Raw genomic sequence first — 14,032 nt, 5'->3', positions numbered from 1 at the left:
CGACATAGCAATAAGATAAGCTCATATATCTATAATAATAATATACATGATTCCTGAAATGCGATCTATTACGTTATTACTTCGTCATCTCTATACACTTCTTTGCCAATCAGTTTTTAGTTGAGATGTCATCTTCAACATTACTGTGACTATTCAGATACATTTGATCTTCCTATAACTCATCACAACATTGAACGGACAAATGTTTTATTTTTCAAAATTTCGGGTGACATAAAAAAACCAAACACAAGATTATATTGATTATTGGATCGAGAGGTATATAAGTGTGTTCGTGAATTTTCGTTAAAACCACTTTTTTTCTATTAATCATTATCCTTTTAATGGAGATTGTTATGTTAAATGAGCCAATGCATGATGCTGAACAAATAATTATTTTATATTTTAAAATTCAGGTGTCATAAAAAATCAATCACATGATGATATCAATTATTGGATTGAACGGTATACATGTGTTCGCGAATTTTCGTCTAAAAGCCACTTTCGATTCATTAATCAATATCTAGCATGAATTTCTTTGTCCTAAGATTCATACATTTTTGTTTCAAGAAACACAATAGTTTTCATAGAGGATGAGTCTAAACTCCAGACTATGTCCTGGATAGGTGTCGCTGGATTTTGTGTCTTTACTTACTAAAGAAGATTCGATTTACTACATCAACAGGTAAAGCATAAGCTGGATCTATCGGTTTCAATCCTGGATATTCAAGAAGTGAAAGACCTGCAAGAACAAACAAAACAGCTTCAGCATCGTTAGTTTTATTGTGCAGAAAGTATATAAGAGTTTAATAAAAGCAGCTGCATAATCAGTAAAGGATAAATATGGATATCTTAAGTTACATTCCGTTTTACTTTGGGAAAGCTATATAAAAATGAAGCATTGAATAACATCAAGTTTTATAATTCACGTATAACCTCACCTTAAACCTTCAACTAAAGTAATAAGATGTTGCATATCCAGTTCAAATGTATCATTATAAGCATGTTGAACTATTATCATTGATCTTTATCTGAACATCAAGCTAGCAACAGAAATTCACTAGAATTCATGAAGAGTGGCTTTTTTGTCACTCTTGTTTGACTGGATGACTGAATGCCACAACTCGCAATCATTCCCATATCAGGGTAATCTCAGTGCATGAGAAAGGGAAAGGAAAGTTAAAAAGAAATGCCTAAAAACAACATATCAAGGGGACAAAGTGAAAAAAAGAGTCAAACTCTACCTCAAATCCTCAATGAAGCTGTCAAAAACTAGAATGCACTATATGTTTATCCAACTAAAGTGCACACACATGATAGTTTAATATTTTTTTAACATGAAACTTATTTACCTTAATGGGATTAAAATCAGATATGTAGAAATACGATTGTGGTGTTTCTCGTTGCTACATTTATTCTTTCCAATTAGGATTAGTTTTTTTTCTTGTGTATGTGTTTCTGATTGTAGTGTTTGCATTGGTAAGTGATATTTTGTCCTTGGGCCAAGTCATAGTTGATTGATTCACAACCAATATACAAGTCATATTAATAGTAAAGGACTAATGGTAAAAATAAGGAGGCAACTCTAGTATCATAAAATTTATCATAAACAATAAAAATATTTTGAAGGCGGGATGCCACGCCTTGCTTCCATCCCTAAGAACCCTAGATTACAAGACTTTAGCACAACCAAATAAAGAACAAATGGAAAAAACTAAAAAGGCAAAAATTACTCATACCAGCCACCCCGAAGTAAGTATGAAAGACATCCACAGCATCGTCTGGCCTATCTGAAATTCCACCATTCTCCGTGTCCTTATAAATTCAACATAAACGATATTTGAGAAAGAGCTTTGCTATTTCGTACGAAAGATCAGATTACGATTTGTAAGAATAATGCTTTCTAGCAATTAAATTTTACTTTGACAGAAATCAAGTTGGGTTATTTATAGAAAAAACAAATTGAAGACAAATCACTGAAAGCCACATGTATTTCTTGACTTTCGTACTCGTACCATTTAGGATTTTCCTTTGAGAAATACTAATCTAAGCACAGTTAATACCTGAAAAGAAGAAATAAGAACATGCTGATGTATAAACACAGAAGAGGAATTCAAACAACTAACCTGGCAGTCTAAGATGAACTTTATAAGTTTCTCCTTACTGATCCAATGAACCCTATCAATCATGATCAGGCTAGAAAGAACCCACCATGAGTAGCACACCTGAGATGATCTAAAAGCTAGTAAAAGAAAATGAGAAAAACAATAAGAGCATTTAAAGCACTAATCTAAGTTTGAAAAGAACTACTCACATCAGGGAGCTTCTCAGGACGCCCATTCAGACCTCCAGATTTAACTTGTCGCTCGCATAACCACCAACCAAGTAGGTCCTTGTCAACAAGATCTAGTGACCCAGTTATAGCAAGCGCCCCCACACAACAGAAAACTGACAATAGGAAAAACAATATCTTTCACTGATGCATCAATTCTACAAGTCTACAGCTCATTTCGTTCTTTCATTTGTAATTCAGAAAAAACATAAAATCAAAGCAGACTTATGGAATCAAGCATTCACTGATAAAAAAAGAAGTCCTATATCCATTCCTTGAACACAAAATACAATACAATCGATCAACTACCTTCAATAAAGGCTTTGATATAGTTAACAAGTTCACCGTAGGCTTGATTTAAACTAGTATAAATACAGAATTGAAATGGGGTAAATTTCGAGCACACAAAAAAGTCAAAAGCAGACACATTTAGTAACATAGCGAAAGTATTATTGATGTAAATGTCATGAATAATATATCACGTACTTTGTCCAGCATGAGATTCTCCACCAGGTGTGCAACCAAAACCACCATCCATGTTTTTGCAACTTATAAAGTACTTCACAGCCTTCTCCACATTGATTTTATCCAAGCGACGTAATATCGATAGACAACAAATAGCAATATATGAAAACCTAAGAAAGAAGTCAGTGAATTTTAGCCAAAAACACATAAACTCATGCATGCTCAATAATGAAAAAAAGATATTAAGAAACATACCGTGTATCAACTTCACCCCACGTATCCCCTGAAAAAGACCCATCTTCATTTTGGAGGCTGACAATATCTGACATAACTATTAAGAAACACAAGATCTGGTATACTCTATAGTTTATAAAACTTCACTATTATAATTTTGGTAACTAATCAAAATTCACAACAAACAGACTTTTAAGCACATCAGAGTAAGTAATTAAGTATGATGGCCAGCTAGCGTTACACTTCCCGATATGCTAACAACACACTATTTAACAAATACTCTCTGTTGGTTGAAATTCATGTGAATCCTACCAAAATGAGCGTGAGGCCAATCAAATTGGGAGTGAGATCCTCATATTTAATGAACCCTACATGAATTTCAACAAAATAGAAGTGTACAGGAAATAATGTGTTAGAGAGTGTGTTGCTAGCATTTGAAAAGAACGATAAAAAAGAACAAAGCTTCTCTTGTATCATACAATACTTGTGTGAGAAGATTAGAGAAACTTCAAAGTCAGCCAATATGTGTGTTAAAGGATACAATTTGTCACCCTATCTACATCAATAGCATCCAGCTTATCAAAGAGAGCCAACACCTGCACAGCGCTAAGCGTATACAAGATGTGTGGGTCATGTCCAACATTTCCAGCAAATCCCCCTTTATAACAACAAATATAAGAAAAATTTTTGTCTTCAGTAACTAATGTCTAAATTAATTTCTAGTTCTCATAGTGAAAAAAAAACAACCTGACTCATCCTGACAACTCATCACCCATGAAACAACCTCATCAACATCCACAGTGTGCAGCTTCCCCAGCAGATCCAGAGCAGTCAATCCCCAGTATGCCCCATTCATTCTCAGATGCTCCATCACCACCGATTCAAAATTATCTTTCCTCTGGAAACCAAAGGAAATGAACATGAAAAAAGAAACTGAAGACACCCAACTTCCTATCTAAGCATAAAAGTGGAGCTTTTTCTTTATCTTCTCCGAAAGAATGTACCTTTTCAACAGATAATATATATCGAACATGTTTCTCAGAAACCAGCTCTCCCATCTTGCAAGTAAACTATGTACACCAGAAAAAAAACTTGTGATGGAGCATCTAAGAATGGGTAATGTGAATAAAAGCTCATAACAGTCATCAATTCTCACATCTAACATCTTGTTCATGGTTTTACTTTAGTATGCAAAGAAACTTGTGCATGGGCAACATAGGTCAGCAAGACTGAGAGATAAAACCATACAATCAGCAAAAACTACTTTCCTAAGCATGAAAGAGTAATCAAAGCAACCAATAAAATCACAACACAGCCAACAGTACAAAGCCAAACCAGAAGTGCTTTTGAAGTGTGTAGGTGCCACACAAATGCATTTCAATTCAGGACTCATTACCTCGCCATAGTTATATTTTTAAATTCTTTTCCCCTTTTCCAATCATAAAGTTTCTCAAGTAGTCACAACACAAGACTTTTTACTTTCCTACTTACCAAAAAAACACAAGACTTCCATTTCATTACTCTTAACAGGTTAATTCTACTTTATTAACACAAAGTAACCTAATTAGGCAAAACAAGAAGGATTTTAAACGCATAACAGCCACATGAACATGAAAATAGGGAATAAACATGAAAAGATGCTGACCTTTCCCCCTCAAGGACCAAGGGTGAGGTTGAGTAAATTTAATTAGGCACTTATGGCAAAAAAAAAACACTTATTTGATAAACAGAAGTTTATCAAAACAAGCTGGAAATAACTTATAGATAGGTATAAGCACTTATTCGAGTTAATCTGATAACGATTGCTATAAGCATAGTTTGTTTTCTTCAAGTTTCAAGTATTATAAATGTAGATCCTTCTTCTCCAGATTTCAATTGGAACCAGTTATAACAACAAAATGACAGCAGTACAACAACACTGTACAAAGCCATCCTCAATTATCATGTTCAAATCTAAACCTAGCTCAAGCATCAATTTTGAAGCATACCCATGATAGTTCAAAGTTCAAAGTATACTAAAGAGAGAACAGAGTGACATGGCTGATGAAGGATCTAACAGAGGCAAAAGAAAACATAGCAGGAGCAAAATGCAAAAGAGAACAGAGCAGAGCTAAAAGGTCTCACGTTGGATGTTGTTGATCACTGGAGAGTGGAGCGTGCGACTGAGCGGTGGCGGCACGGTCAGTAGCGGCGACGAGAAAGGAACGGTTTCCCACTTTCCCCTTTTCAGTTATCACTCATGTTTGCGTTTCCCACATCACAGAAAAGAAGCTTAAACTACAAAGTCTTGCGACGAAAATAATCCGTCGCTAATTTCTTTCTACGTCTAGTGACGGATCACAGTCCTTCGCTAACAAAAACATATTTTGAAGCTAATGAGTGATGAGTTTAGATGAAGGAATTATGCTCATTTCTCACACTCGACTTATAATATAAGGAAGTAAGTAACGGTTAAATCCGGAACTTGCAGTTAGTTATGTAAACCAATTTCACTTTATCCCCTTCAAAAACAAAAACCCCACACAAGCAAAGCATTTCATTTTCATTCAACAACAGTGGACTGTAAACACTGAGACTTAACAACAAGCAAGGAAGAAGAAGAAGAAGAAGAAGAAATGGGATCGAAGACGAAGACGAAGACGAAACCAGAGGATCTTCTGGAAACCCTAGGAGACTTCACCAGCAAAGAGAACTGGGACAAGTTCTTCACCATTCGAGGTTCACAACAACCCTTCGAATGGTACGCAGAATGGCCCCAACTCAAAACCCCTCTCCTCTCCCACCTCCAAACCCTTCTTCCCCCTCCTCTTCCCTTGCTCGTCCCCGGTTGCGGCAACTCCACCCTCTCCGAACACCTCTATGACGCCGGCCACACCAACATCACCAACATCGACTTTTCCTCCGTCGTCATCTCCGATATGCTCCGCCGCAATGTCCGCCTCCGCCCCCTCATGCGCTGGCGCATCATGGACATGACCGCCATGCAGGTCTTCTCTTAATTCCTCAACAAAACTACTTCTCTATGTCTGATTTTCACTCTCACATTTCAATGCTGTTGTTGTTGTTGTTGTGCAGTTTGCTGATGAGACTTTTAGTGCTATCATTGATAAAGGTGGATTGGATGCTTTAATGGAGCCTGAGCTTGGTCCCAAATTGGGAATGCAGTATCTCTCTGAGGTTTCTATGATTTTCTCTATTTCTATTGATGATTTATTGATTGATTGATAATGGGGTTTGAATACTTTGTGTTTGTTAATTTGCATTCAGGTAAAGAGAGTACTGAAGCCTGGGGGAAAGTTTTTGTGCCTTACCTTGGCGGAATCTCATGTACTGGGTATGTTTCTTCAAATTTGTTTAATGAATGAAAATGTTGTGGTGTATGGACTGTGAAAACACTAACAAGCTGTGATGGTGTTTTCATTTGATTATGTGGGTAGCATTGTCTCTATTATGTTATTTTTGGTTCTACCCTTTTTTCAGGGGAACCAAAGTATACCACACTTTACCTTGAGTTCCGTTGTTGTTCTACTTTTGATAGCATCAAATATTGAACACAACTTAAAGTTTCTCTTCTATCCTCGAACTTATACTTAGCCACTGTTACCGTAGCTTGGCAGAAATTGTCTTCCTCTTTTTCCCGCGAGAAAGTATTGTATTTGAAAATGCAAATAGAATTCTGAAGTCAATTATTCTACTAATTGAATTGATATTTATATTTGCATCAAGTAATTTCTCTCTCTACCGTCTAGTGTTTGGTTTCTAATTACCTACAATCGCAACTACCCCTACCAGTGTCTAGTTTCGTACTACAAGCACAGTTGACTCCGTCATTGTTTTAGGCATAGCACTACTTATTCCAATCATGGAAAAAATCAGTTACCCCAGCCTGTTAGCAACACAAAACTAACATAATGGATGAATTTTATTCATATTGCATGTTACACACAGCCCCTGAATTACACCTCCTTTAATCCTAACTGAACAACATATAGAATGAAGTTTCATTTTCCAGAAAAAAATCTTTGATGAACTATACACAGGTGAGAGTTCATTGGGTTACCCACTTTCCAAACTCATTTGAGCACGGAGTCATAATTGTTTTTGGTGTTGCTAACCCCGATAAGCTTTTAACACAAAACTCGTCGTGCCTCTCACTAAAAGCAACATGTTATTACATAAACTATTCTATGTTCTTTTTATATTTGATTGTAGCGCACTTGGACATGAAGCTTTACTACTCTGCAATGAGAGATTTTTCTGGAACAATTTTTTGCATTCCGTCTTCTGTGATTTTTTTGCCTGCTTGTTTTTGCTTGGCTGGGAGATGAAAGATAACTAATTCATAATTTTCAGATCTACTTTTCTCAAAGTTCCGACTTGGGTGGAAAATGAGTGTTGATGTCATACCTTCGAAATCTTCTAGTAAACCTAGCCTTCAAACATATATGGTGATTGTGGAGAAGGAGCTGTCTACTTTAGTGCATCAAATCACATCATTGCTTCAAAATTCCTCTCTTCATTGTAATTCAAATTCAAAACAGGTAGAATATATGGGATAATTATATTTTTTCCCCTGTTTCTCAATGGGCATAGGTGTTTTCTCAGAATAAGAGTTCATGGATTATTAATGTAACATTGTTAGATGCATATTTACTATAGCTAGAGTGTTAAATGTTATGGTTGTGGAGAATTAGTTATTTAATTGAATTTTGTAGGGTTTTGATAGGGATGGAAGAATGGATTGAGATGCTCTAAATATTGGGATTAGATTGATTCAGTCAAGATTCCACATGGACTCAGAATATGACAAAGTGGAGCTTATAAAAGCTTGGGCAATACTCAACACATGAGTTAGCTTTTGGATTTGAGTTAGAACTAGCCCAAATCCAAGATGATAATACAATCTATCCTAGATCCGACATTGAGCCACTCATAGCTGTCCAATAATCAACTGGCCTCATGGATTTTCTAGTGCAATAAAAATTATCCCAGTGCAATCAACTTGGCCATAAGGCTTTCTTTTTTCAATAAAAAAACCAGTCCTACAATCTCCACGCTCCAGATGTGGTCGTTGGAGGGTATGTTGAGATCTACATCAACTAGAGATATGATCAAAGTTATAAATGGTTGGGTAATCTCCATCTTATGAGCTAGCTTTTGAGGTTGTGAGTTAAGCTTAACCCAAATTCAAAAGATTTTGATGTTTGTTAAATGCCAGTAATATTTATTTATACAGAGAATCAGGCTAATTACTAGGTAGTACAACCAAAGCATGCCAAGCCTACTAATACATTAAGAATCCTAACCCTAGTCAAATTAGGAAAACATATTAGGAAAGATAATAAAATTAGGGACAGCTCCTTACGTTTCCCTCAAATAAAGGATTAGTTAACCCAATATTACTTATCATGATATTCTGATGACTCCAATGATTTTCTAATAAGTTTTGCAGATAGTTTTTTTTGTCATCTTCTGTTTATGCTTTAATTTTATTCATTTGTGCAAGGCTTCTGGACTCCTTGAAGCTCTTCAAAATGAGAATCAGATTCGTGAAAAATACTCCAGTAGCTCCGATATATTATACTCTGTGGAAGATCTGCAAAAAGAACTGACAAAGCTTTCCCAAGGTCGGCGATTGCAGCTTACTTTGGGTGGGCAAGGGTGCTCTAGTTATTCTTATAGAGCCGTAATTCTTGATGCTGAGGAACAGTCTGACCCAGTTACATATCACTGTGGAGTTTTCATTGTGCCAAAGGTGTGTGTTGGCGGAGATCCCTTTTAGTTTTCTGTTCATGTATTCCTTGTGACTTCATATCAAGAAAACATTTCTAACGTATCAGCTCCTAAATTTCACAATGAATTAGTAATCCTCTTCAGTCTTCATGCACTGTGGTTTTGACGTTTAACAAACGAATAAAATGGAAATAATGAAGCAAAAGAATGACCAATTCACATTGTACTAACTCTGCTGCTGAAGATATCTTTTAAAACTAGGATGGCAATTACATATTTGTTGCATCAAATCATCTGAAAAACTTATTAAATTTCTATTCTTACCTGCCTCAACCTGAAATTGTTTTGTTTAGTACCCTGTATCTAGAATCACAGAAATTCTAGCATTTCTTATGTTCTTCACTTATTTATTTATTTTTCTTTCATTTTTTATTTTTTTTGGATCATGACATGCATGTATATGTGTTGTAGAGAACATTGGACAGCAGCTCTGCATGATGCTCGTTCTCCTTTTTTTTATGTTGTCTGAAACTCCTATTACTACAAATTATGCAATTATTCTGGTTAAATTTCATGACTGTATTCAAATCTCAGACTCGTGCTCGTGAATGGCTTTTCTTTTCTGAAGAAGGACAATGGATGGTGGTCAGAAGCTCCAAAGCTGCTCGGCTCATAATGGTATTGACTTAATGAAGTTAGAATTTTCTGGTGTTTTTTATTGTTTTACATGACTTTTCTAATGGAAGCTTCTCTGCAAATCTCTGTAACTTTAGGTTTTCTTGGACACAAGCCATACAAATGCCAGCATGGATGAGATTAAGGTGGAAATGTCTTCTTAAACTAAGCTTCCTTGGACATTCCATTCAAACTGGTTAACTACTACTGAATTATGTTAGTTATCCCTTTTCAGAAGGATTTATCTCCATTGGTTAAACAGTTGGAACCAAATGAAAATGCAAATGGAGCTCAAATACCGTCAGTATCTTATACATGTTTTTCTTTATGTGATTTTTCTTCATTTTGAATAGTTTTAATCTAAGAATTCCGATTTTGTTAATCTATTAATGCCAAGATATTCTAACATGCTCGATTGTGTGTTACAATTATTATTATTAGGATAAACCATTCTGGCAGTTGTTGTTATCATACTTGCCCTTCATGAGGTGCACTTTTCTGATAAATTCTTGATATATGCACAGTTTCTTGATGGCAAGCGAGGGGATCAAGAAACGAAACATCGTTCATCAGGTTATCAGCATTATACTCTATGCTGTTTCTCTTTTGTTGTTATTTTGGTCAAGTGAACTCTTTCTCTTTCTACGAGGGCTGTGTGACTCTTATGTTGGGTTTAATGATTTAAATCATTAAGGTCCAGCTTCAAATCACATTTCCTTGCCTTCAAATCAAGCCTCATTGTCTTTGGAGGGAGTGAAGGGTTCTATTGAGCCACGTTCTTATTATACTTTTCATCTTTTTATCCCCCCTGCATTATTGATCTAAGAAAGAAAAAGTTATGTATTCACTTGTCTTTTGCCTTTGTGACTTGCACTTTTTGGATGGATCTCATCCTTATGATGGCCTACTTGATTTAAGATGATCCTCATATTCTCAATATATCATTAATAGTTATTTATGTTTTGCAGATCACATCTTCGTTAACTGGATCAATTATCGTTGAAGATGTAGTTTACGAAAATGTTGATGATGAAGTCAGTTGTATTTTTCCTTCTAGAGAGTTGGTGTTTCGACGCCTTGTATTTGAAAGAGCTGCAAATTTGGTGCAGTCTGAAGCTCTGCTAAAAGATGAACCTACAAAACTAGTTGTCGAGTCAGAGAGGAAGAAGACCAACTCGTCTTCCAAGTCTAGGAAACATGGGTCCCAGAGACAGAATGGTGGTATTATTTCGAATCACTATTTATTGATCATTGCTCAACTTTATATAAAATCCTGATTGTTTGTAATATATGGTTGCATACGATCAAGAGGAATGTGGGTCTCTCTTGTATTTTTCCTTGTTTCTCTAATAATTTTTTTTCTCATATAAGAAACTAAGAAAGTGCTGTAGGCAATGTCTTACACTAGCAATATAGTTGTGCATACTTCTTATAGACTAGTCAATGTAGAGGTGTTGGATTTGGATGGCTCTTTGGAAATTAATGAATATTAAATCATCAATGTATATATATATATATATATATATATATATGCTTGTCAAAACATTGCCATCATTATTCTTCACTAGTCCTTGTGATTAGGTTAGGGTTCATATGGACATTGTTCACATGACAGTCTGAAGAATGTCATGTGAAAGCTAAACATGGAATTATTGTAAAACCTTTTGGCATCAGATTTTCTATTATTCTAGTATTGGAACTATACTTTCAAATCCGTTGTTAAAATTGATATACATTTTGTAATTGTTCATGAAATAATGCTAATTTGTGTCCATTTCCCCTTTTACTACATGCTAAAAATGTTTTGGATGAAAATGGTATTATTTTATAGCATTTATAGAACTATTAATTAGATCCATTATTAGATCGAGTCTTTTTAAAATTAATAATTTTATTAGTTTACACAATATTTGCTTTGCTGCCTATAACTTTGATCTCTTACTATTTTAATATTTTTTCCTCATGTTGCAGGAACAAGCAGCCCCTTGGCGGTATCTCATGACTATTTAGCTAGTTCATATCATTCAGGGATTGTTTCAGGATTCATGTTAATATCCTCTTACATGGAAAGTGTGGCATCAAGTGGGAAAATGGCAAGTACTTATAATTTTTATTTGGGAAAATGATAAAAAAATGAACATCTCTCTTGCAATTTTTATAATAAGCAGAGTGATTTTTACTTATTACTCAATATACATGTGCTGAACATCATCTCTTGCAATTAATACTGTCTAATATAGATACCTGTGTGGACAGAATACAAACTTAGTTTTACCTCAAATCCTCTCATTATTCTATAGTCTCAGCTCTTTTTCATTTTTTTGCTGGCTGTCTACTTGTTAGGATTTCCTTTTTGCTCTAGTAGTTTTCTATTCATCATAATATTTCTGTTTTCTATAGAAAAAGCTAAACATGTACCATTTTTCAGTTGGTAGTTTATAGGAGGAAATAGTAAGTACATTAACTCGTTTATGACATTTTTATGTGCTTTAAAACATTCTTTTGCTGTTCATCATTGCTGATACATACATGCGGCATATATCAGGTAAAAGCAGTAATAATAGGACTTGGAGCAGGTTTACTTCCCATGTTTCTTCATGGGTGTATCCCCTTTTTGGAAATTCAGGTAATTTAACGCGTCCTGACGCAAGTCTATTTAGAATGATTTAATGATATCAAGTGGCATGATATTCATTTATATCTACAGGCAGTCGAGTTAGACCCTGTAATTGTTGATATTGCAAGGGAATACTTCAGTTTTGTTGACGATAAACGCTTAAAGGTAATTAAATATACTTCCACATCTTTTCCTTTTAAGTTTCGTGGTACTTATAGATCATGTGAAGCTATTGCTTGTGAGAATGTGTACCAAAGTAAATTGTGAAGCCAGATGACTAATTTGCACAAAAGGAAGTATACACATGAAACAGTAAAAAATGTTGAGAATATTTTTGTCCCTACTCGAATCATATGATGTTGACAAGAAAAATTAGTTATTTTGATTTTCATGATTTTTTATGACGTTTTAAACACGTAAATGCATATGAGAGTAATAAAAATGTGGTAAGAGCAGGTAAGGTACAGTTTTTACGTTTTCTTTTGGGGTGGAGGAAGGGACTGCTGGACCAGTATTATTGTGAACCACAATATGGTTTAAGATTTTGATGAATTAATCTTGGGAAGGGAAGGTCACAATTCGCAACATTGCATACTAAATCTCATTACTTTGGGATTCCAGGTGCATGTAGCTGATGGGATCCAGTTTGTCCGAGACATTGCCAATTCTGGAGTCACAAAATTTCATGGAAAATGTGATAGTTGTAGCAATACCGAGTCTTCTTCAAATGGGAGTTCAATTGCATCTCATGCAGAAGATGTAGAAGCAACAAAAGTTGATATAGTTATTGTTGACGTTGACTCTTCAGACTCAAGGTGAATTGAGTATGCATTTTGTTATTACATTAAGCTATAATAGACTGGCCAAGGAAAAAAAAGTTGTTAGGCTGTTAACGGGTTTTAAATAATGACGTCTTCTACTAATCCATTACATAATTTGCACAGCTCTGCAATAACATGCCCTGCTCCGGACTTTCTGGATGAGTCTTTTCTTGAGACTGTAAAGGATAATCTTTCAGAGGAAGGGCTCTTTGTTGTCAATTTGGTGTCACGGTCCCAGGCCACTAAGGATGCAGTTCTCTTGAGAATGAAAAAGGTAAAAGCAAATATTAGTGCAATAATATTCATTTGGGACTATTCTTCTTGCTGCCTGGCTCTGTATTATATTGTTCAATTTGAAATTTATTACAGATGTAATTTAAAACAGCTCTATTCTGTATTAATCTTTTCCAATTTTTATGAGAAATAAAATTTGTCCTATAGAGCTCCACTATAATCTTGAATATTTCTGTTATCATCACATAGGTCTTCAGCCACCTATTTTGCCTCCAGCTTGAAGAGGACGTCAATGAGGTCCATTTTGCTCTGAAATCAGAGTCCTGTATTGAAGATGACTGCTTTTCTGAAGCTTCTCTTAAACTTGATAAATTGTTGAAGTTCAAACATCCACAGATAGGTCAGAACATTATTAATGCGACAAAAAAGATCAGACGTTTGAGTTGAAACACAGCTTTTCTTCTCAAGTGTCTTTACAGGCATAACTCATCCTCAGACATGTTTAGCTAGCCTTTGGAAAAAAATTCCTGGAAAATCTTTGCAGAGTTCCTGGAGATAGTTTAAAAGCTTGTCCGTGTATAAAACGTCAACACCCTAGTTTGGAGAAGGTGTTTGTTTTAAAGTCATTCACCCGGATTTTGTATTATTATTAGCAAGCATCTCATAACTGTTCTGTATTGTTGATTTTGAAGAAAAAACAAATACTGCTAGATTTGTTGTCAAAAACTTCATATAGGAAGAATACTTGGAAGAAAAAGAAATGCAGTAGTTAAAAGTTTTATTTGTTTGAATGGTAGTTGCACGATGCCACTTGTTTGTAGAAGATATTTGTTGGCTTGCTGATTCTTCATTAACGATGACTACCAAGCTTGTATACTAAGCATGTTTGGTTTGGCAATTGGCATTAAAACCAATGCCAACATA

The 14,032-nt window shown here is 35.1% G+C and overlaps 2 protein-coding genes across 7 annotated transcripts; one reads left to right on the top strand and one right to left on the bottom strand.

The window, feature by feature from the left end:
• Positions 1-416: 416 nt before the first annotated feature.
• On the bottom strand, positions 417-5,305 carry LOC130710409 (geranylgeranyl transferase type-2 subunit beta 1-like). 6 transcript variants are annotated; one of them, XM_057559670.1, is made up of 10 exons: positions 5,153-5,305; positions 4,033-4,098; positions 3,776-3,926; positions 3,570-3,686; positions 3,050-3,116; positions 2,816-2,964; positions 2,312-2,445; positions 2,124-2,222; positions 1,737-1,812; positions 417-739 (listed from the first exon to the last, which is right to left on the bottom strand). In XM_057559670.1, the coding sequence occupies exons 2-10, from the start codon at positions 4,084-4,086 to the stop codon at positions 645-647; spliced, it is 942 nt and encodes a 313-aa protein (XP_057415653.1). In that variant the 5' UTR covers positions 4,087-4,098; positions 5,153-5,305; the 3' UTR covers positions 417-644. The 6 variants fall into 6 exon arrangements, 2 of the variants coding, with proteins under 2 accessions (XP_057415653.1, XP_057415654.1); XM_057559671.1 differs by having other exon boundaries at positions 1,737-1,787; XR_009010363.1 differs by having other exon boundaries at positions 667-739; positions 1,737-1,787; positions 2,124-2,239.
• Positions 5,306-5,509: 204 nt separating this feature from the next.
• Positions 5,510-13,899, top strand: LOC130710407 (uncharacterized). The gene is made up of 16 exons (XM_057559668.1): positions 5,510-6,015; positions 6,104-6,205; positions 6,296-6,362; positions 7,382-7,569; positions 8,535-8,783; positions 9,356-9,439; positions 9,535-9,582; positions 9,672-9,736; positions 9,961-10,009; positions 10,405-10,657; positions 11,408-11,529; positions 11,982-12,062; positions 12,144-12,218; positions 12,675-12,868; positions 12,998-13,148; positions 13,358-13,899. Exons 1-16 carry the CDS (start codon positions 5,644-5,646, stop codon positions 13,553-13,555), a joined length of 2,298 nt encoding a protein of 765 aa, XP_057415651.1. The 5' UTR covers positions 5,510-5,643; the 3' UTR covers positions 13,556-13,899.
• The last annotated feature ends 133 nt before the right edge of the window (positions 13,900-14,032 follow it).

The sequence above is a fragment of the Lotus japonicus genome, chromosome 4 (genome assembly GCF_012489685.1).
Source record: "Lotus japonicus ecotype B-129 chromosome 4, LjGifu_v1.2".
Classification (NCBI taxonomy): domain Eukaryota; kingdom Viridiplantae; phylum Streptophyta; class Magnoliopsida; order Fabales; family Fabaceae; genus Lotus; species Lotus japonicus.
This window is presented reverse-complemented; position numbering and strand designations above follow the sequence as displayed.

Coding starts and splice junctions, on each gene's coding strand:
- LOC130710409 (XM_057559670.1), bottom strand. CDS start 4,086: ATGGGAGAGCTGGTTTCTGAGAAACATGTTCGATATATATTATCTGTT. Junction 2,965..3,049: donor TGGGGTGAAGTTGATACACG/GTATGTTTCTTA, acceptor CTTCTTTCTTAG/GTTTTCATATATTGCTATTT. Junction 2,223..2,311: donor GTCCTGAGAAGCTCCCTGAT/GTGAGTAGTTCT, acceptor AGATCATCTCAG/GTGTGCTACTCATGGTGGGT.
- LOC130710407 (XM_057559668.1), top strand. CDS start 5,644: ATGGGATCGAAGACGAAGACGAAGACGAAACCAGAGGATCTTCTGGAA. Junction 9,583..9,671: donor CCAGCATGGATGAGATTAAG/GTGGAAATGTCT, acceptor ATCCCTTTTCAG/AAGGATTTATCTCCATTGGT. Junction 13,149..13,357: donor TTCTCTTGAGAATGAAAAAG/GTAAAAGCAAAT, acceptor ATCATCACATAG/GTCTTCAGCCACCTATTTTG.